The sequence below is a fragment of the Pteronotus mesoamericanus genome, unplaced genomic scaffold (assembly GCF_021234165.1).
Source record: "Pteronotus mesoamericanus isolate MK-2021 breed Mesoamerican mustached bat unplaced genomic scaffold, CSHL_Meso_final contig_220, whole genome shotgun sequence".
Classification (NCBI taxonomy): domain Eukaryota; kingdom Metazoa; phylum Chordata; class Mammalia; order Chiroptera; family Mormoopidae; genus Pteronotus; species Pteronotus mesoamericanus.
In genome coordinates, this window is record NW_026555091.1 from 8313106 (window position 1) to 8333855 (window position 20750).

The 20750-nt window shown below is 58.4% G+C and overlaps 1 protein-coding gene across 5 annotated transcripts in view; it reads left to right on the forward strand.

The window, feature by feature from the left end:
- The window catches only part of GRB10 (growth factor receptor bound protein 10), a 117310-nt gene that overhangs the window by 64040 nt on the left and 32520 nt on the right, over positions 1-20750 (forward strand). For all 5 annotated transcript variants that reach the window (XM_054571385.1, XM_054571383.1, XM_054571384.1 and 2 more), the window contains one exon: positions 20324-20543. In XM_054571385.1, coding sequence (XP_054427360.1) covers positions 20359-20543 — 185 coding nt within the window. In that variant the 5' untranslated portion in view covers positions 20324-20358. The remainder of the gene's footprint in view (positions 1-20323; positions 20544-20750) is intronic.

The window sequence follows — 20750 nt, forward strand, 5'->3', positions numbered from 1 at the left end:
GGGTCCCAGGACTTCGCAGGAACTCACTGCTGTGCGGGGCTCCACCCGCGACTCCCTCGTGACCCTGGCGTGGCGCGTCACGAGGCGCCCGGCCCAGTTTTGCGTGTGTACCCTTGGCGACGCTCTGCCTTTCTGCGGTCCTCCTCTTCCTTTCAGTGACCTCTGGCTCGGTCACCGTGGGGAAGAAGGGGGCAGCTCCGAGTGGGCCCAGGGCTGGGGAGCTGGGTGTCGGAAGACAGTCTCTGCCATGGACGGGTGGGGGGCAGTCGGCTGGGACCCAAGACGGAACAGGGCACGTGGACGAGGCTGGTGGTTTGCACTAGTGGAGAGTTGAAGGACAAGAAGTGGAAGGATTGGGACTAGTATGAATTAGGATAATTGGATTTCTAAAAATTGCCGCATGAGCCCTGTTTGGTGTGGCTCAGTGGATTGAGTGCTGGCCTGCGAACCAAAGGGTCACCAGTTCGATTCCCGGCCAGGGTGCAGGCCTGGGTTGTAGACCAGGTCCCTGGTGGGGGGCACATGAGAAGCAGCCACACATGGATGTTTCTCTCCCTCTTTTTCTCCCTCCTGTCCCCTCTCTCTAAAAATAATACATAGATAAAATCTTTTTAAAAAATTGCTTAATAGGAAAGAAGATGACGTTTAGGAAAAACAAAGGCCGGGGGCCAAGCCCGGATCTGAGGGGGGGTCAGGCGCTGAGAGGCCGCTCTGGGCCCAGCAGCCGGGGGCCCCCCCCACGTCAGGGGGAGTTGCAGGGTCGCCCCTGAGCAGACATTCAGGAGGCCGATGCAAGGGGAACGGGGCCAGCTTGTTAGCCTTGGCTGCGGACCCTTGGAAATTCGTGATTCGTGGCATTTCCACTGCTTACAAGCAGCCTCGTTTAGTGAGAACAATCTAAGCTCTGGTGTTATGTTCATGTGAACCCTATGTCACTGCTTGAATCAAACTGTTAGAGGGAAGCTCTCCCGGAAGAGCTTTGTGCGGCTTTTCTCTTCTCCGGGGCCTCTAAGCTGGGCATTCGGGGCCGTGGAGACCGCGCGCCCGCGCAGGCCGGGCCGCGAAGGGGAGCTTGGCGCGCAGGAGGAGGGCTGCCTGTTCCCCGGGAAGGGTCGCCCAGCCGGTGGGGGACGCCGGGCGCCGGACACGTCCCGGCACCCGAAGCCGGGCCTGCGGAGTGAACAAACCCGTCTCCATATGGACCTGGCTTCCTGGGGGACCACGCCCTGTGAGACGTGCCCACCTCATTGACCTCCTTCCCTCCAGTCCTCACCGTTCTGTACACATGGCGCGCAGGACAGGGGAACCGAAGGGCAGCCTGGCTCAGACACGGGCAGACGTTTGCCCAGAGCAGGTCTGAGAGCAGCGCCGCTGGCCGGCAGCCAGGGCCCCAGGGAACTAGGAGGGCCCAGGTCACCGTGTGTAGGCGGGGGCTGTTCCCTGCTCCCAAAGGACCCTGGAAACCGCGCGTGTGAGCCAGGCCGACCCACCAGCTTCGGCCCGCCGCCCCTACACTACCCACACGGCCAACCCAGCCCAGCCCCCCTGAACGAGCCTGTAGACCCCCACCCCGGCACGTGGCGCTTCCTCCGAACGCGAAGGAGAGCCAGCAGAGTGTGCAGATGCTAGCGGACACCTGCAGTAAAGGCCTGCCTGGGAGAGAGCGTTAGGAAAGCTCAGGGACACGACTTGGCAGAACCACGCCTGTGCACGGGGACAAGGAACCAGGAGCACGGTGGCACGGGGCGAAGCCGGGGCACACGAGCATGAGGCAAGTTCCTCAGAGGCCTAGGAAACGGAATCTCTAGCTACGGGCTTTTAAAGAATGAGGTCTGAGGAGAATGAACGCGCTGGAGTCTCCTCCCTGCACCCCAGAGGGGCCCCCGGGCCCAGACCCAGGGGCAGCGTCCTGCGGAGGAGGCTGCAGGCAGTGGGGGAGTGGAGGGGGCGTTAGAAGAGCTGCTGGCCAAGAACTGGCCAGCGTTACTGAGGCCCCGTCCCCGCACGGTGCTCAGAGAACTGAAAGGGAGAATGAAGACTGGTTCCGATCCGAAAACATGGTGCGCGAACCCGGAAAGCAGGAGACGCAGAGACGATCCGACGGGAAAAACCAGATTTTCCAACACGGTCACAGCCCTTGGGCTCAGAGCAGACTCAGGCGGGGGGAAGGGCGGGGTTTCAAAGGGCAGAGAGAGCGAGTGAGCGCTTCATCTAAATAGTGCCCCAGCAGCTAGGGAAAGCCAGAGAGAGGTTTGGGTTTGGGTTTGGGGGTGTTTGTTTTGGGGGTTTTTTTTTGTCGTTGTTGTTGTTGTTTTGGACCAAGATTGAGAAAATTGGTTACTGGCTATCCTTCCTAACAGAATTATTAGAAGTTGTGCTTCAGGACAAGACACATTAGTGTGCAGTGAAGGGGTGCAGTATTGTAGTTTTAATTCCACGTGAACTGTTAACATAAGGTTAAACTAGAACTTCGGATAATTAGACGTTGGGAATCTGTGTGTATCTTTAGAGAGCGGGTTTGCTCAGCGCGTCGCTGAGTCTCAGTAGGGCCCCAGCAAGAAGGGGAATGTGAAGTAACTTGAGACTACGCTGGGGAAAAGTATGCTTAGTTATGTACTTTAAAATATAATGTGTAACTAAAATACTGACCATAATTACTAAGAGAGTATGTATACCATCTATAGTTTCAAACTTAGCAGAAAAAAAAATAGAAGGGCCTTCTCAACCAACATCAAGTAGAAAAGGAAGAAAAACTAGATGAGAAGAAAAAAAAGGGGGGGGGCTAGCAAACAGAAAATAGACAATAAGGTACAAGAAGTAATTCCAAGGATATCCAGGACAGTATTCACCAGCCTCAACCACTAAAAATATTTAGAACCTGCACCCAACACGCAGACTCTTGATTCTTTTCCGAAATCTGGGTAACTTTTTAAAAAGTTGACCATGTATGGAAAGTTGCGCTAAATTTTAAGCAATCTATTTCATGCAAGCCACGGCCTTTCACCCAGTGTGATTTAATCAGAAGTCAACAGAAAAAGTTCAAAGAAGTCAACAGAAACTTTAACACACACCCTACTTCGCTCATGGGTTACAGAGGAATTCACAATGACAGTATCAGTTACCGAGAATGAATGAAACGTGAACGTACTACAGGTTGGAAGCTGTAACACGCCTTGTTAAAAAGGTGTTCGAGGCAAAATTTCCCAGCCTTTAAAGAAAGAAAAATTGAAATTGGGAGCATAAAAATGGAATATCTCTAAGGAACGTGGAAGGCATTAGAAACATGAGGATCAGAAATTACGGAAATAAGGAAGGCAGTATCAGCAGACAGGAACGAATTCGAAAGCCAGTCTTGTAAAATCTCCCGAGACAGCAGACCTCTAGCAGACCCTCGGGAGGAAGAGAGACACAGCAAACCACAAAAGAGCTCCTCGGAGAAACTGAAACAAGGAAACCGTGACCACCTCAGGCCAAGAAGTGTGAAAATAGGAGGGGAGTGGACAATGTATTGCAAACACATAAAAACAAAACTGCAACAGCCGATGCTGGCGAGGATGTGGAGCAACAGGAACTCCCGTCCATCGCTGTGGAAACGCACCGTGGCGCAGCCCCCGTGGAAGATGGTGTGGCTGCGGCTTATAAAAATAAACACAGTCCCACCGTGCGATCCAGCAGTCATACTTCTGCCCAGAGGAGGTGAAAACTTATGTCCTCACAAAAACCTGCACGTGGCTGTTTATAGCAGCTTTATTCATAGTTGCCAAATCTTGGAAACAACCAAGACACCCTTCAGTAGGTGATGGATAAATAAACTGCGGCGCATCCGGACAGTGGACGGTTATTTGGCGCTAAGAAGAAATGAGCTATGACTCTGTGAAAAGACATGGAGGAGCCGTAAAGGCATGTGACTAAGTGAAAGGGGCCCGTCTGAGAAGGCTGCACACGGCGTGGTTCCAGGTCTGTGACACTCTGGAAGGGGCGGAACCCTGGGGGCAGCAGCAATGTCCGAGGTCGCCGGACGTTTGCGGAAGGGAGGGCTGAGGATGTGGAGCCATGAGAACTTGGAGAGCAGTGAGCATATGGGGCTGAAAGGCACAGGCCTGTCCTCCCACTGTGTCCAAGTGCCACACGCTTGCTCCTCGGGTGTCCCGCAGCCCCGAGTGTCCTCGTCCTGGGTCACCACCCCTTTTCTGACCTTCCTGCGCCTGACGCGAAGAAGCTCAGAGCTCGGGGACTTCTTCACTGGACACTTGGGGCACCTGGTGGAATCTGACAAAGACCCAGGGCTGCTGTTCCTCCTCCCCCGCTTCCGAGGGCCGTCAGGCCCCGAGGAAGGCCAGGACAGACCTGGCGCCTGTGGGGCGTCTTGGGGGGGGCGTTGGCAGGTGCTTTGCAAGGGTCCTGACGTGCAGAATAAGAGATTCCCCGTGACTTTCCTTGACCTGTCCCTTCCCTCTGGCAAAGAGGATTTATTGTCCCCTTTTTCCCGGGCCCCGTCCTCCTTGTAAGCAGCTTATTGTTGTGTGACAGCTGCTACAGACGCTGCGCGCAGTTCCCAGCCGCGCGCCGTGGAGGGGACGTGTCTTCCTCTGGAAGACGCTCGTTTTGTAGCAGCCGCGGTTGCTCTTGAGAGGTCTCTCCAAGTATTCTATGACCTTTCATACCGTGCGGCGGGCAGCTCGGGGGCACCCGGGCCGTTCGCGCCGTGGGGCGACTATCCCCACTCTCCCTTTTAAAACCCTTTCTGTCACCCCGAACAGAAACTCTGCCCACCCGGTCAGTGGCTGCCCCGCCTCCTGGTCACCCCCGTCCTGAGTCTGCACGCTCCGAATCTGCCCGCTCTCGTTTTTGGTTACCACATGGCAGAGGGAACATGTAATACGTGTCCTTTCGTGTCTGGCTTATCTCACGCAGCCTGATGTTTTCACGGTCCATCCTGGTTGCAGCCTCTGTCGGACTTTCATTCCTTCTATGGCTGAATAATCTTCTGCTGCACTTACGGACCACGCTCCGTTTCTCTGCCCCACCCCCTCCCCCAGCATTGCCCCGCCCTTTCGGCCACTGCGAACAGCCGCACCGTGGACCTGGGCCTGCAGGTGTCTGTCCGAATCCCCGCTTCCGATTCCTTTGTGTCTATGTACTTTGGACTGAAATTGCCTAATCAAGCGGTCAGTCTGGGTCGCTTTTTCTTGACAGTGTTTCTGAGAGGTGACGTTTTCGAGACGCGGGGATTTCACACCCGCTGTTTCTGCGGGTTATGACTGCTCGCCACGGACGCTGAGCCGTCCACGCCGCAGGGAGCTGGGAGAGGACCCAGACCCAGGGGACCGATCCCCTGTCGTCTGCGCGTGCATTTCACCATGACCACGTCCCGTGTGCGGTCAGGGCTGCGTGCGCATCATGGAGCTGTCTCTGGAGAGGCATTCAGAGCCTCGCCGCGAGGCCTGGCTCAGAGCAGACCCCCGGCTCCGGCAGGCGCTCCCGGCCTCGGGGACACCGCCAGACCCTGCCTTCCATGGCCCCGTCCAGCCCGCCACAGCTCTGTCCTGACGTGAGTTTCTTCTTGGTCGTCTCGGAGCCAGAAGCGTCGGCCACTGGCACGCAGTCGTAATACGCAGAGCGGTGTTCGGCGGCTGCTTTGCTTCCCAGCGGCCGTGCCGGGCAGGAGGCACGGGTAGAAGGGGGCTGTAACAAAACCGGCGCTGCCTGAGAGAGTCGGTTTGCCAAGTGGAAAGAAGAGAGAGGACGTGAGTTCACAGAGGCGGTGAAGTCAATCGAGGAAGACGGTTTTGTTTGGTCCTCCCCTGCTGGGAGCTGTTCTGAGTGTCCTCGGGCGCTGGCGGTGGCCGGGCTCTGGGCGGGCTTCCCACACTCCGCCGGTTGAGCGGTGCCCTGGACCGTGGGCGAGTCGGACCACGCGCAGCTTGGACTCCTCCTCTGTGTGTGCCCGTCTTGCATAACCACTGTGAAAAATAGTAACAGTGACGGCGGCGATAACTTGGCATTCGGTGCTGAGCCTCCTGCACGTCGTCGGTTTTTTCCCTTGGCCAGCGCTACAGACAGGGAAACTGAGGCCGGGAGGCTTGTGACTTGCCTGGAAGTCACAGAGAGGTCACACGGCGGTCACACAAGACTCGCGGTCCATGCAGCCTCACGCCGTGAAATACTTTAGAGGCCACCCCGAGCATGCGCCTGTGTGTGCACATCGCCCGCCAGTGTCTCCTGGCGCGGCCCGCTCCCCCGCTCTCGGGAGGTCACGCGTTTCTCGAGGGCAGGAGCCACGGCGCTCTCACCTCGGCGTTCCGCTCTGGTGCCTCGTGTAGAGCCGGGTTTAATGGGTGAGTGTTTAATGAATTCCTGAGCTCACAGGCCGTGAACACACGTACGGGCCCCAGAAGGGCCCGAGCGCCTGCCCCGGCTCGCCGTGCCCCCTCCCGCCCCCCCGGAGGCCCTGAGAGCTCCAGGGGAGCCACGATGGAAACCAGCCAACAAAGGCCTTCCCTTCCCACGGGGCTGTTTGCGGGGTGCCAGGGACGTCGGGGTGACGGAGTGCGTGGGGTCCACGGAGAGACAGGGCGGCTCCTCCCCGCTGCGCTGTGGCCCGGCTGGCATGGAGGCCCGCCGAGGCCTTCACGGGCTCCCTCTGCGCCGCGCGCACCAGGGGAATGTGGTCCCTGTTTCACCCACGTCTCTCTCTCTCTTCCACACACACGCACACGCACGCACGCACGCACCTACCTTTTGTTTTCTTAGTATCCTTTCCTTACAGTGAAACAATGTTGTCTTCCAAAGACAATGTTCTTTTTCTGAAACGCTCCACCAAAGCCCTAGGAGTCATGAGTACCCGCCTCGGGTTGGAGTGCAAGGCCAAGTTGTTGAGAACACTGCTTTGCCCTGGCCCTGCGCCCGAACTCTGCTGAGATGCAAAAATCTAGGAGGGGAAAAAAAAAAAATCACCTCTTGTCACTTCCCTGCAAATGAGCTCCGTCCGCACTTCCTCTGCCCGGAGGAGTGCAACCCCCCGCCCCCCCGTCAGTGCAAGGGCCCTCGGCCACCCTCCTGTGCCACCAGGTCAGATTGGACTCTCCTAGTCCCTCAGTAAGGCACCTCCTGACTTGGTGCTCCGTCCCCTTTCTTACACATGAGGTGACTTCTGTCTTACAGAAACAGCAGGTTCTTAACCTGTTAAAAACTTGAGCTATTGAATTCCCCCTCACTGCCCTTTCAGGCGGCAGTCTCTCGGTGCGGGGGGAGCTGAGGCCCAGAGGCCCGAGCACTGGGCAGGGCACACCCCGCGGACCGGCGCTCCAGCCCCTGCCTGTCACACGGTGCCGTCCTGCCTCTGGCCCTGCCCTCGTCCTCGTCCTGTCCACGAACAGTTGCCTTTCTCTGGATCCTTCACGCGTTTCAGGGACTCACGGAGAGATGTTGGCTGCTGGGACCAAACTTCCCTGGTCCTCGAAAGCAGCCAAGTGGATTGGGTCCCCGTGGCCACCTTTCCTCTGTGCTGGGCCGCCCTCCCCGCGTGGGCATTGGGGACGAAACGGGTGCTGAAGAGCCCGTGCTCTCCCTCTCCCCACGTCCGGCGAGCGGGGACCACCCCTGGCTCGTCCTCACGGTGGGCAGGACGCAGATGCCCGTGGCCGCCCGTGGGGCTTCTCCGCCCCCAGCTGTGCGGGGCCTCCGCCTCCCTTCCCGTGGGTGAGCGGACTCGTGGCGTTTCGCGCGTCCTTCGGGCGCGCGCTGCCAGGGACGGCGCTGTCCCTGCAGCCCCCATGTTTCTAGCGTGTTGGCTTTTCATCCTCATGCTCTGCAGCCTTTTTTTTTTCTGCTTTATTCGTGTGTTCACTCACTCACTCACTCACTCACTCATTCACTCAGCAAATACCTGTTGCTGGTCTAGGCCGCACGAAGCCCAGGGACACAGCAGAGAGCAGTGAGTCCTTTTTAACTTATTGGCCAAATAACGCCTGCACCTTTTCGTCCAAGGAAGTGTAAATGCCTTTCAGAGATGCCAGGGCACCGTTTAGCTTTAATTCATCGTGAAAATCAGCGATGCAGATTAGATTTTCCTTCGGTGGAAAATCAGAATGTGCTGCCTCCTAAAATCGAGGAGCGTGTTTTCCCCTGAGCACACGTGTTTGTTAGGCCGCAATGCACCCGCCAGTCCAGGTAAAATACTTTTTAGGAACGGGTGGTGGTGGTTACGTAATGTTAAACTCTATCCCCAAAGGAAGGTCCCAGGCTAGAGATTTTGAGTAAGGAAAGGCAAGCCCGTGTCCTTCCAGACAGGACGCGCCGCTGTCCTCAGATGGAACGCGCGAGCCGCGCGTGTCACATTTGCTGACATGGCCAGTGCCACTCACCCCGGCATGAGTTCACCTCATCGCCGCGCGGGTTCTCAGAACCCGCGGCCCCCCACCTGCGGGCAGGCACGGTGGACGCGTGTCCAGGGGCCCCGCCGGCCTCCCTCCGCGCGGCAGACGTGTCTGTGCGGTGCCGTCACCCGGCGCCGGCGTTGGAGCCAGGAGCCTGCCCTGGTGGCCTCACTGTCCTCTGCTGTTTCCCTCAGCACATGCCAGGGGCCGGTAACCGACACCCGCCACGTCTGGATTTAGCTCTGACCAAGAAAGGCTTTACGAAGAGTGCTGACCTTTTCAAGGCGGGGGACAGGGCCTGGAGGAAGTGGGGACACCGCGTGTTTGTCCTTCCATCTCAGTGGGTCTGTGCTGAATGGATTGAAGAGTCGCCCCAGTCCTGGCCGGGTGGCTCAGTGGATTGCAGTGCCATCCCGCAAGCCAGAAGGCTGCAGGTTCGATCCCTGGTGGGGACGTGTGCGAGAGGCATCAGGTCCCCGTTTCTCTCTCACGTGGACGTTTCTCTCCCCTTCCCTTGCCCTCCCGCCTCCCCTCTCTAAATCAGTAAGAATGTCCTCAGGTGAAGACAAAAAAAGATCACCCCAGGGGGCCCATCACCTGCCGGTGTGTCCGGAGCTGCAAGCGCCTTGCATTACAAACACTGCCCGTTTGAGGACGTGGCAAAGGGACGGACCCCCAACCACTGACACACAGGCGGCTGGATTTCTGCGTCAGGGCAAGACGGTGTCTCCTGACCTTGGAGCAAACGGGGCACCTCTCGGGGACACGAGTCCCTATACCCTCTCCCTCCAAGGGCACGTTCTGGCCATTCTTGGCGGCTGCCAGTGTTCTTTTTGTTAAAATCCAGCCTGGGAACACTACTCGGTTTCCCAGACGCTTTGGGCCCTCCTGTTCCCTCGGTGAGGCCTTGCTCTACATTTGGCTTCACGTCGAGCGCCCGCCGCCTGGCAGCAGGTGTGCGGACTCCTGCTTGTCTGGAATGTGCTCCTGAAGCCTGTCCTCCCCTGCTGTCGTCTCGGGCACCCCCGCAGCGAGCCCTTCGCTGCCCCCGTGCGTGCGCGTCCTGCGCTTCCTCCTGGGTTTAGGTCCGGCGGCCCCCGCCCTCCACACCTCCTTGCTCTGCACCGCCCGCCTGGACAAGGTCCGGCACGCCGGACGTACAGACGGGAGTGCTCGTTAGAGGACATGGCACCAAGAGCCGAGTGGGCTGTGCTTCTTGGGGACGGGAGCTGTGCATCCGTGACTTGTCACACACCTACCGCATTCCCAAACCTTCCACCTGGAAAAGAAACCCTTCCCGGTGCAGAGCCTGCCTCCCTCCAAGGGCCATGTCCTCCTGTTCCCAGGGGAGCCTGGCGTCCAAGGCCTCCCTTTGAGGAAAGACTGGTCTTGGTGCTGTGAAGCGGCTGTCCCTGAGGACAGACGGACAGCAGGTTTCCCTCCCACGGGAGCCTCGTGGGAGAACAGGGGAGGGGCAGCGCTGCATGCAGTGGCTTCTGCTCCGTGGGGCTCCGGCTGCACCCCGGAAGGCTGGGCCGGCTGGGGGACGGCGCTTACGGGGGCGGGGCGGGGGGGCACTCCCAGCGGGGATGCCCCGGGGAGGTCCCGCTGGCTGCGCTCCTGAGGGAGAGACCGAGTCGGGTCCCTCTCTGGACCCCGAGACCTCAGCAGGGCCCAAAGTCCTGCACGGTCGGGCGGGCTCCCGGGCCCAGGTCTGGCCTGCGAGGCGGCACTTCCTGCTCGGAGCCGCCGTGCCCGGGACAGCCCCCTCCTGGACCCCAGCCATCCCTTGTTGGAAGTAGACAGTCTGGCGTTGATTCACCCCATGGCCCGCGTGTAACCTGCCTGGCGGGGCTTTTTCCAAGGAGCTGCAGGATCGGCGACTCAGCAGCCTGGCTGTCTGACTTTTTGGAAAATTCTACAGCTTGATTTATGCAGGCCAGTGACTCCGTTTTCCACGTAGTCAACAGGCGCTAACTGAGCACCTACTGCCCTACTGCGCACCAGGTGCAAGGTTCACGTGTGAGGCAAAGGCAGAAGAACACGCAGTTCCAGCCTTCTGGACACTCACGTTTAGGGAGGAAAAAATGAAGCAAAGTAAAATGGAAAAAGTGTAAGAAGGAAGCCCCACGCCCACCTGCAGAATGGGGCCTTCCCGGGCCCGGCGGCTGGGTGCCGGTGCCCCTCGGCGGCTTCCTCGGAAGCCCGTGCAGTGCCCACCAGGCTGGTTTCCCAAGAAGGTTAGAGTCAGCGCAAGCCATGAGGTGTGCCTGGTGCCGGCCTGGCACTGCTGCGGCTCCAGGAATGGGAGCTCCCTGCCCTGGCTGGGTGGCCCCATGGGTCAGGGCGTTGTCCTGTGGACCAAAAAACTGTGGGTTCGACCCCCCAGTCAGGGCACGTACCTGGGTTGTGGGTTCGATCCCCAGCTGGGACACATTCGAGAAGGCAACCAATCGATGTTTCTCTCTTTCCCTCCCTCCCCCTTCCTCCCTTCCTTCCCCTCTCTCTAAAAGCAACGGAAAAAAAATGTCCTCGGGTGAGGATTTAAAAAAAAAAAAAAAAAGGAAAGAAATGGCGGCTGTTGTTCGTCCTCATTAATAAATGCAGTGTTACATCTAGAGAGAACAAACACCAGACGTCCGCCGCCCCCACCCCCCAGCTCCCGCCGCCAGCCTTGGGACCCCTCCCTCCCAAGGGGGCCGCTGCGCCAGAACCCAGGCCCTTCAGAGCCAGACTCGGGGAGAGGGTCCCGTGAGCGTCCCTTCCCTGGAACACGGTTTGGAAGGTGCCATTTATTCATACGTGTGCTGTCATTTCTCTTAATGGAAAAATAATTAGGAGAATAACAAGCCCTCAGTTACGAGCTTCGCTCATTTCCCGACTGGACTGCAAAGATGTGGGTTCAGCATGAATCCAGGTGAGCCCCCGGAGCCCGGTTTCACAGAGAAGCCCCCTGCCGGGGACCCTGCCCTTCAGATGGGCCCCGGAGGCACAGGACACGCCGAGACCCCTGGCCGCCCCGGCCCCGTCCCGAGCGTCCCCTCTTTCCTGTGAAACCCTGTTTTCATCCACATCCTGGAAAGCCAGCCCCTCTCTCCTGGGCATTTCAGTTCTGGGAGCTGTGCCATTTCTTGGAATCGCCTGGAACGTTCTCCTGGAATGACTCCCCCCGTGCTGAAGCCTTGCACCTCGGGCCCTTCTGAGAGCCGAGTGTTCTCTCCTAGCCCGTCTTGCCTGTAAACAGAGACCTGGTTTGAAAATTCCTCCGTCTGCTGAGCAGTGAGCCTGACCCCCGGGCCTCCCTCGGGAGCGGGCTCTGGGCGGGGCCCTGCGTTCGCCCGCCCGGGCCCAGGTCCTCTTTGTCTGGGGGCCTCTTGCAAGACGCCCGGTCTCGGGGCTCCCTCCCGCTGGCCGAGGCAGCCCCTTTGCGGGAGGAGCCCCCCTCTTTCTCACAGGATGTGCCTCCACCCCCTTGGCCTCCCCGGAGCTGCCGCTGAACCGCAGCAGGGAATTATTTTTCCAGACGTGGAAGAGACGTTTCAGAGCCTTCTTTGCGATTCCATATTCAGCACAGCTCCCCTCCCCAAAGCTGCTGCCCAAGCCGTGGAGGCGGCAGGACTTCGTCCGTTGTGTGGACATCGCACTCCCAGCGCCTGGGACGGTGTCACCCACGTCCTTGGTGCTCAGCTAATATTTGCCAAATGCAGGCACACGGGGGCTGCTTGCCCAGACGTTACATTTTTAGAGTTAAAGTCATAGGGTGTTTCACACTGAATGGGACGAGGACGATGCCCGGGTGTCTGCCTTCCTTCTAAATCACTGCTTTTTGAGAATGCAGGGCAAGCCAGTGACACTTTTGGACCCTGGCCTTGATTTTCCCTCTTTAGTCCCAGTGCTCTTGGACTAATCCATGTAGGGTGGATGGAAAATGAGAACCTTCCAGAATGACAAGGTATTTGCACAGCTTCTTGTGCCCAGGCTTCAGCCTGACGTATGATGTAATAGAAGATTCAGGAACCAAAATCAGAAGGTTGAGGAAAAACAGCTGAAATCGCCAGGGAATGCATGAGAAAGGTGTCACCCCCTCGGAGTGAGAGTCTGTGAGCACGTTCCTGCTCTTGTTTTCCCCCCTGTAATTGTCTTCTCACAGAACAGACAGAGACCGCACCGTGGGGTCCATGCTATTGCATGTCGGTTGTAGCTCGGACCCCGTGCTGTGCAGGCTCCGTGCGGCACACACGCCTGAGGGGACCGAGCGAGGCTTCGGGGATGTCCCGGGTCTTCTGCAGCCCTGGGGCCAGAGGAGACTCGAGAAAGAAGGAAAACAGACACGCCTTCCCAGGTGACAGTCCCCGCGGCCCGTCGTCGGGAGCCCGGGCTTGGATCTCAGGAACGAGAATTCCTGAGTGAAATGTAGTAGCTTCCTGATTTCTCTCAGTATTTGTTTTGGGTAGGATCATTCCTCAGCTCTCTAACACGTAGATTTCAAGAGCACATCTCATGGAATCAAAGTCCAGAGCGATTAATCATTATCTCGCGCCGGTGCTGTTTGCTCTGCGGCTGAGGGAGACCCGTCTGGCGCTCTGCGTTTGACTCTGAGACCTGCCCTGGACTTTGTGATCACCCCCTTCCCTGCAAGAGCTGCTGTCTCCTGTGCGGTCACCTAGTCTGGGGAGACACAGCCCCCGCCGCCCTCCCTGGGGCCGCTGCAGCCGGCAGTCTGGCGCGTTCCCGCCCGGGCCGCCGGCCGGCAGCTCTCGGAAGGCGTGAGCGCCGTGGGCACCTTGTTTGACAGGACCCAGGCCTGTTGTGTCTCCGTGGGGTCCGCGCCCAGAACCTGACTCCTGGTGGTGCGGCTTGGCCCAAGCCAGTAGGAGAGAGGCACCTGTGAGGAGGTTTGAACACCTCCCTGCCCTGGCCCCGTGGAGCGGGGAGAAGCCTACACATTCGTCCTGACAACTCCCACCTGTCGGAATAGATAGGCACGCACGCTGAGTGAAACTCAGGAAACGCGCGGCCGGGGCCAGGCCCCGGGCCTCCCCAGGCCCGCCTGTCTGGCTGTCACCCGAGAAGCCAGCCCCAGGGGCGCCCCTCAGCCCCCAGGCCCCCGGGCCTGGCCTGTTCCCGAGTCTTGCTCTGCCTCCTGACTCTGTCCTGACACCCTTGAGATGAAATATTTCTCCTCTTGTGACTCTTGACTCCTCTGTCCAACTGAATGCCTGTCCCCTCCCGTCACCTTGGGTCACATTCCTGGCACACCGGCACCCACCCCAAGAGCCCACCCCTGAGGGGGCCAACGGGGGCCACCTCCCACCATTTTTATGGCTCTGGGGGTGGAGGAAGCCAGGGAGGAGGACAAGGGGGGACGGTGGGAGGGGCCGGCAGAGCTCTCGGCCGAGGGCAGGGGAGTGGGGGCGCAGGAGGCCTCGCCCGTGAGACCCCGGCCCGCGGCGTCGCTTCAGGGCAGGCCGGCGTCGGCGGGGGCCCTTGTCGGGGCCGGGGTGGAGCAGCCAGACACGTTTCCTGAGTGGCCGTGTTTGAGACTGTTCGGCCTTCCCGCTTTAAAAATGTTTTCACTATTGATTCTTTTTTAAACTGCAGTAAAGCACCCCGAGCACAAAATGCACCGCGGTGGCCAGTTTCGAGTGCGCGGTTCAGCGTCGTACAGTAAATCCTGTCGCTGTGCAGAACCGAGACTGTGTCCCCCTTAAGCAGTTCCTCCCATCTCCCCATCCCCTGGCCCCTGGAAACTCTCACTCTGCTTTCTGTGTCTGTGAGCTCAGCCGTGCGCAGAGCCTCGCCTGTGCGGGATCTTACAGGATTTGTCTTTCTGTGACTGGTTTACTTCCCTCAGCATAACGTCCTCAAGGCCCTTCCGTGCCGTAGCCTGTGTCAGAATTCCTTGCTGTTTAAAAATGAATAATATTCCATTGTCCGGATGAACCACGTGTTGTTTCATTCCTCTGTAGACAGCGGGGCCGCGTTCGCCCCTCGGCTGTTATGATATGGGAATGAGGCCGCTGTGAGCGTGTGTGCACAGATAGCTCTTTGAATCTTGGCTTTTAATTTTGGGGGGCGGGGGCGTGTGGGCTGGGTATATACTTGCTTTTACTTTTTTAAAAATGGCTTAAAGAAAGAAAAACCAGATTCAGTCTTAATTTTTTGGTCTGGTTGTGAAAGACATATAATTACTGAATATTAACAAAGCCACACGTTTGTTGCTTCCTCATGTCCAAACAACCCTCCACATGAAATATTAAATATATGTGACTGGGATACGTGCGAATCGAAGATTAATTGCTGTGCCAAAAAGGTATTTCAGTGGACTGTGGAGTTATATTTGCACAAGGTTTTACTTGCTTAGAGGTCAACAAAAATAGCTTGCCAGCCGAACATGATCTGGGTTTAAAATACTTCTGCAGGCTGGACGTTTAGTCCGTGCCCAGAGAGCACTGTGTAAGAACTTTGGCATTTGCACCTGTGGCCAGGAATGTCCAGGTATAATACTGTACAGAAAATCCCCCCTTCCTTCCTGCACGCACTGTCTGCTCTGTACGCCGGGTGGGGCGGGGTGGGGGGTCCACACACTGAACGGTTCTTCGGCACCGGCTGGGCGCCCTGCCGTGCGGCTCAGTTCCAGAAGGGCCCAGGCCTGGTTGGATTGTCGGCGAGATCAGCCCACACGACTTGGGGAAAGTTTGCCCCTTCCAGTAGCAGTTTCTTATGAAAGGGTGTAAGTCAGGAACGGCCAGATGGAAGAGACGCAGAGGGTGCGGTCTGGGGAAAGGGTGTGGAGCTTCCGTGTTCCCTGGGGGCGTCACCCTCCCAGTGCCTGACCCTGCTCACCCGCCCAGAAGCTCTCTGAACCCCCTTCTTCAGGGTTTTTAGGGAGACCTCATGACAAAGCAGGAGCGAGTAAATCACTGGCCGCGGGGACTGATTCAGTCCCTAGCCCATCTCTTCCCTGGAGGTCAGGAGGGTGGGGCTGAAAGTGCCTCTCATCACTGGGTTGGTTCCCCTGGCAACCGGCCCCCATCCTGCGGTTTTCTGGGGGCCTTATTAGCATAAACCCAGGTGTGGTGGCAAGGAGCCGGTTCTGAGCAACAGAAGAAGCTCCTTTCACTTTTATAAAACGTCTGGAGTTGTTTCAGGAACAACCAAAGACCAAATGCTGTCCCCAGAGGTGATCCGGGTACTGTTGTCACACAGGAGGCCCCCAGGACCCTGGGCGGGTGCCGAACCGGAGCCGGGAGGGAGGTACCGCTCTTCTTACTCTGCCACAGCCTCCCAGTGCCGCCTGCTCTTGGGGACCAGGCCCTGTCTGCTCCCGCTCACTTCCCACCCTGGGGCTTAGCTTTGTGAGCAGGCACGCCCCGCCCACCCGCCCCTGGAGGTGTTGTGAGGGCCCAGACGGTCTGTAAGCGCAGGAAGGGCAGTGCGGCTGTACCCTGAACGCGCAGCGCGAAGAACAGTTCTTCAAGGCGCCCCGACAGTTTGGTACAGCGGACCCAGTGTTATCATTAACGTCCCGTCCCAGCTGACCCTAGATGGTCTGCGAACCCAGCCGGTGTCGCGAAGGAAGCGAGACGGGGCCTCCGATGGCGGCAAGTCTCCCGTACCTCGCCCTCCCCTGCGCCTGCGGCGGCGGCTGCTCGGGGGCGGGCCCCTCCGGGCCTGGGTGAAGGAAGAGGTTCGCCCGGGGAACTGAGGAGCCGGCCGTGACTGCGTTCCCTGGCATTTCCGTCCCTCTGAGAGCTAACCTGGCCTCAACTTGCGAAGGACGGTGAGGCGAGGTGCACATGTGGGTGTGCGATCAGATGAGCGGCTCAGATATTTGGGACAAAAGTCGATGCCCGTTTTAGATTGAGTTATTCTAGGAAGGAAAGGAGCTATTAATATCTTGACTTACCACCGTGTTGTTTGACCTACATTTGTGCAGTAAATGCATCCTTATAAATGCGCGCGGAGAGAGATGTGCATTATAAAACCGTTTTCCTTCCCCTTCCAGCATTCCTGCCGGAGCGCGGTGCATTCCCACGGAAAGCATTTTGGCATCGAGTTAGCACTGAATAGACACGTGGTGTTTGCTTTCATTTCCAGAAGCATCTTTTTGGTTCCCGCCCTGAGTATTTGATTCTGCCAATCAAATGTGACTGTGCAGAAAGGCTTGGACAAGAGGCTGATTATTGATCCTCACAGACCTCACGCAAGGGGCCGCCCGCAGTGACAGGCACACGGGCCGTCCCGCGTGGACCGGGACACCGAATGTCAGCCACGTGGACCGTCTGCAGGAAATGAATGCCGCTCAGTGACGTCTTAGAGCAGGAGTATTTTAAAGGATGTGGAGAAGTATTGTCTTTGGAATCGACCCTTTAAAAATCCCAGTGTGGAAGATTCCATTCTGAGTCCTCATTAGAATTTAACAAAGTTTACATAAAATGGGGGAACCAGAAGAGCTTTTATTATCTAAAAGATAAAATGCTAATTGGCCCTGCAAGGAATTTTAAAGTTTGTCCTACAGTAGGAGATTTTAGGTTTCTTTATAAAGTTTTATCTTTGCTCTAAGGACTGTGGAAAATAGGCAAGCCTGAAACATGCCCGTACAGTGGCGGGACTCGATGTATGAAAATTACAGCCCACTAAGTGCACGGTATCAGGCTGACCTGGCCGAGTTGCACAGAGTCCTAATGAAATGTATTAGAGTAGAAAGTAGTTTTATAAAGAACCCGCCTCGGAGGAGAGGTAAGGCACGGTGAGGAGGGACATTGCACTTGTACTTCGGCATCTAGTCCACCTTTACCATTTACTGTGACTAGTGTCAGAACTACTTTGCGTCCTGAAAAGCAAGGGGCAGAGGCGGCCAGTTGAGCCCGTGCGGCCCGCGGCTGGACGGCCCTTGGCCTCCAGGCCGCTGGGCCGCATCCTGAAGGTCACTGCGGAATGAGGGAGCTGTGTTTCCGCCCCGTATGGATCTTTAAGCGGCCCCCGTGAGACAGAAGCCTGGGGTTGTTAACAGGGAGGGTCGGGGTGCTCGGCCGCGGGATTGTGTCGCGCAGCCTACAGGAAGCCGCTGCAGGTCACCGGCTGAGTGTCCGCGGAGGATGCGGCCGGTGTTGGCGACGGACAGGCCGTCCTCGGGCTCCCCTGGAGCCCCAGATCTGCGGGCGTCAGCACACGCACCCCTTGCCTCCTCAGATGGGCGCCCCGGGCCTCCGCGCCCCGGTTTGGCAGGTGGCTCTGTGCGGGCGGCCTCCGTCCATGAGTTTTATCGCTGCAGGCGCTGCCTCCTCCGTTTACCGACGAGGACCCCTCTCAGACCACGCAGCCCGCGGGGACGAGGGGCGTGGGCACGGGCCCCCGCCCCGCCGGGGCCCTGAATTCCTGTCTCCCCATCTCCCTCCCCTGTCCCCCTGCCCCCGGGACTCTGTCTGCTGACTTCGGTGTCCTGCCATGTGACACATTAAATATTAATGCCATGGTCATTATTAATGATTAATTCAGCACTTTTGTCCTCTTCCTATCTGGCCTCAGGATTAATATTTGACTGCTCATAACCCGAGCTATAGCAACGTCTTCGTTTTCCCTCACAGGCCCTAGAAATGCAGGACCCAAGTCAGGACTCTGGGTCCAAGGGGGGGCTCCCAGCCCCCGCCGCCCCGGCCCCTCTTCCTCAGCCGCCTGTGCACAGGGCTCCCGCCCTTGGTGTCCGCAGCCACCGCGCTGACCCGGCCTCCGTGTCCCTGAGCGGCCGTGTCTGCAGCCCCGCATGGTCCCCTCCCCGTCCCTCCCGTCCCTCTGCCCGTCGATTCTCCTGCAGCCTCTGCGCGATCCGTCCAAAGCCTCCCTGGCCTGGCCGCTGGCGCGCCTGCCTCCTTCAGACGGGTGTTGGTCTCTTTTCGCTTCATCCTGTCTTTTTGTGCCCTTGCACCTTAGTAGCCGTTTGTGTTGGGAGTGGGAGAGGGAGGGAGGGCAGAGTGTTCCGGAAAGTTCTGTGAGCTCATTCATTGAGTGCACACCTGGTGAGCTCAAATGGTAGCTGCCAAACTTGTTTTCCAATTCAAGGTTCGCAACTGAGTGCTCGTGAGATCTTGGCAAGTTGCTGAATTCCTCCAGGCCCGTTCCCCCGCCGGCAGGCCAGGTTAATGGTCACCCTGTATATTGTTCTGCAGGAATCGGTGGAATAGAGCTAATAAGTAACATTTCCCAAGTGTTTGCCATGTGCCAGGCTCTGCTACGGAGCAGATAATAACTAACCCACTGCTCACACCCTCCCCCCGGCGGCACAGCCGCTCACCCCCGGCCAGAAAAAACAGAACCGGGGCCGCTGGGCCGGGGCCAGGGCCGGCCGTTCCCAGCAAGTGACCTCCCCCGGCTCTCCGTCCTGCCAGTTAGGAGCCGCCGGCTCGGGGAGGCCGAGGGTCTTGCCGCCGTGAGCCCTGAGCCCCTTGTTTGTTAAGTGGGCGTCACATGGGGCCATTGGGGAACAAACGGGACTGAATACGTGACCTGCAATGTGCTGCCTCGGAGTCGCCCTCAGCTGTTATTTACCAAGTTGTTAAAAAGTGACAGAACTGGAAAACGCGGAAAAAAGGAGTCAGTATTATTATAACGTATTGGGTTACAAACGAGAGAAACTAACTCAAACTAGCTGAAGCACAACGATTACACGGACGCAGGAATGTTTTCCAGAGCTCCCAGCAGGAAGCAGCCAGGCCTTAGAAAGGGTGGGAGCGGAGCCAGGCACAGCTGCCCGGAGCCCGGCCCACGCCCCGGCCTCCAGCTCTGTCCCTTCCCCGGCCCTTCCTGCATCTCCGGGAGAACTGGCTTCCGTCCCTCACCGGGGATGAGCCAGGTTCTCGAGAGAGACAGAACCAGCAGGATGTGCATGTACACACACACACGTACACAGCCACACGGGACAGAGGGCGGGTGTTTCAGGAATTGGCTCACGCGGCTCTGGAATTGCAAGTTCAGGATCTGCAGGGTGGGCCGACAGGCTGCAGGCCCAGGGAATAGCTGCAGGGAGGAGCCTGAAGGCCGAATCCCCGCTTGCTGAGGGGGCCTCAGGCTTCTCTGTTAAGGCCTCACCCCCACGTTGCAGATGCCGTCTGCTTCGCCTGGTCTGCGGATTTAAATGTTAATCACATAGAAGCAATACCTTATCAACGTTACCCTGAACCGTGCTTGACCACATACTGGGGTACCGTGCTCAAGCAAAGTCAACACATAAAATTATCCACCCATGTCTCCAGGAGCACCTCTCTTTTGGCATGTTGCGTCATCCTCACTGGTTTGCTCTGCGCCATCTTTGCTTCTCTCTCCGCCTCTGCTCGGGCCCTCTCCCAGGAAGACAGGCTTCCCCTGGCTCTCAGGCCAGGCCAGGGCACGGCAGGGTGCGCCTGGTGGCCCACAGCAATGCAATGCAGCGAGCCTCTCCGCCACGGCTCTGGCCGCTGGGGAGCCCTCCTGGTGGCTCTGGTGGGCCCGGGCTGGTGTCATGGTGGGTGCTGCTCTGTTTCTATTTTTCTTGTAGATTTCCAGGGAAGGGGGGATCCTGAGGGGCCTAATCCGGGCTCCATGTCCGCCCCTGACCCCGCCAGCTGAGGCCAGGGTGGGAGGGTCACACCGCGCAGCCGCGGCTGAGCGCGGCCCCCACCGCGATGCGGATGTGCGCTGAGAAGGTGCTCGGAAGGGGTTTCCTGCACAGGCAGCTGCAAGTGCGGTTGGACTCCTAATGATCGAATCGCCTCTGGAATATCAGTACACATTACTAAACACAATAGGCATTAACCCTCGCTGAAATTTCGACTTCTTGGTCATGCGCTTGTGCCCTCAAACGGGATTTTTAAAAGTGAGTTTTGGAACCCGGTCGCTGAGGTGCACACTTGGCTGTGACCTCTCGCGGCCGCTCAAGTTTCTTTCTCGCTTTGCTTTTCGCTGCCCAGAGGATGACGTGGACCTGGAAGCTCTGGTGAGCGACATGAGTGCATCCTTGGAGAGCCTGTACCCAGCCTGCAACATGCAGTCGGACACGGCACCCCTGCGTCAGAACGGCCAGCACGCCCGCGACCAGCCCCCGCCCTCGGGGGCCAGGCCTGCCCAGCCGCAGGCGTCCCCACAGCAGAAGGTGCAGCGCTCCCAGCCCATGCACATCCTGGCCGTCAGGTAGGACCTGGGCCTCAGGGTGGGGAGGGTGCGGCCGCAGAGAGGGCATGCTGGACTCCGCTCGTGCGCACACGGCGGGGAGGGGGATGGTGGGGCCTCCTGAACTCCACGGGCAGGTGCGTACATCCACTCTGGACGGCACGCCACGCTGGGATGGGTACCTGGCGTAGTTGCGGTGATGTATGGAGCCGCTTCTCTGAGCCATGC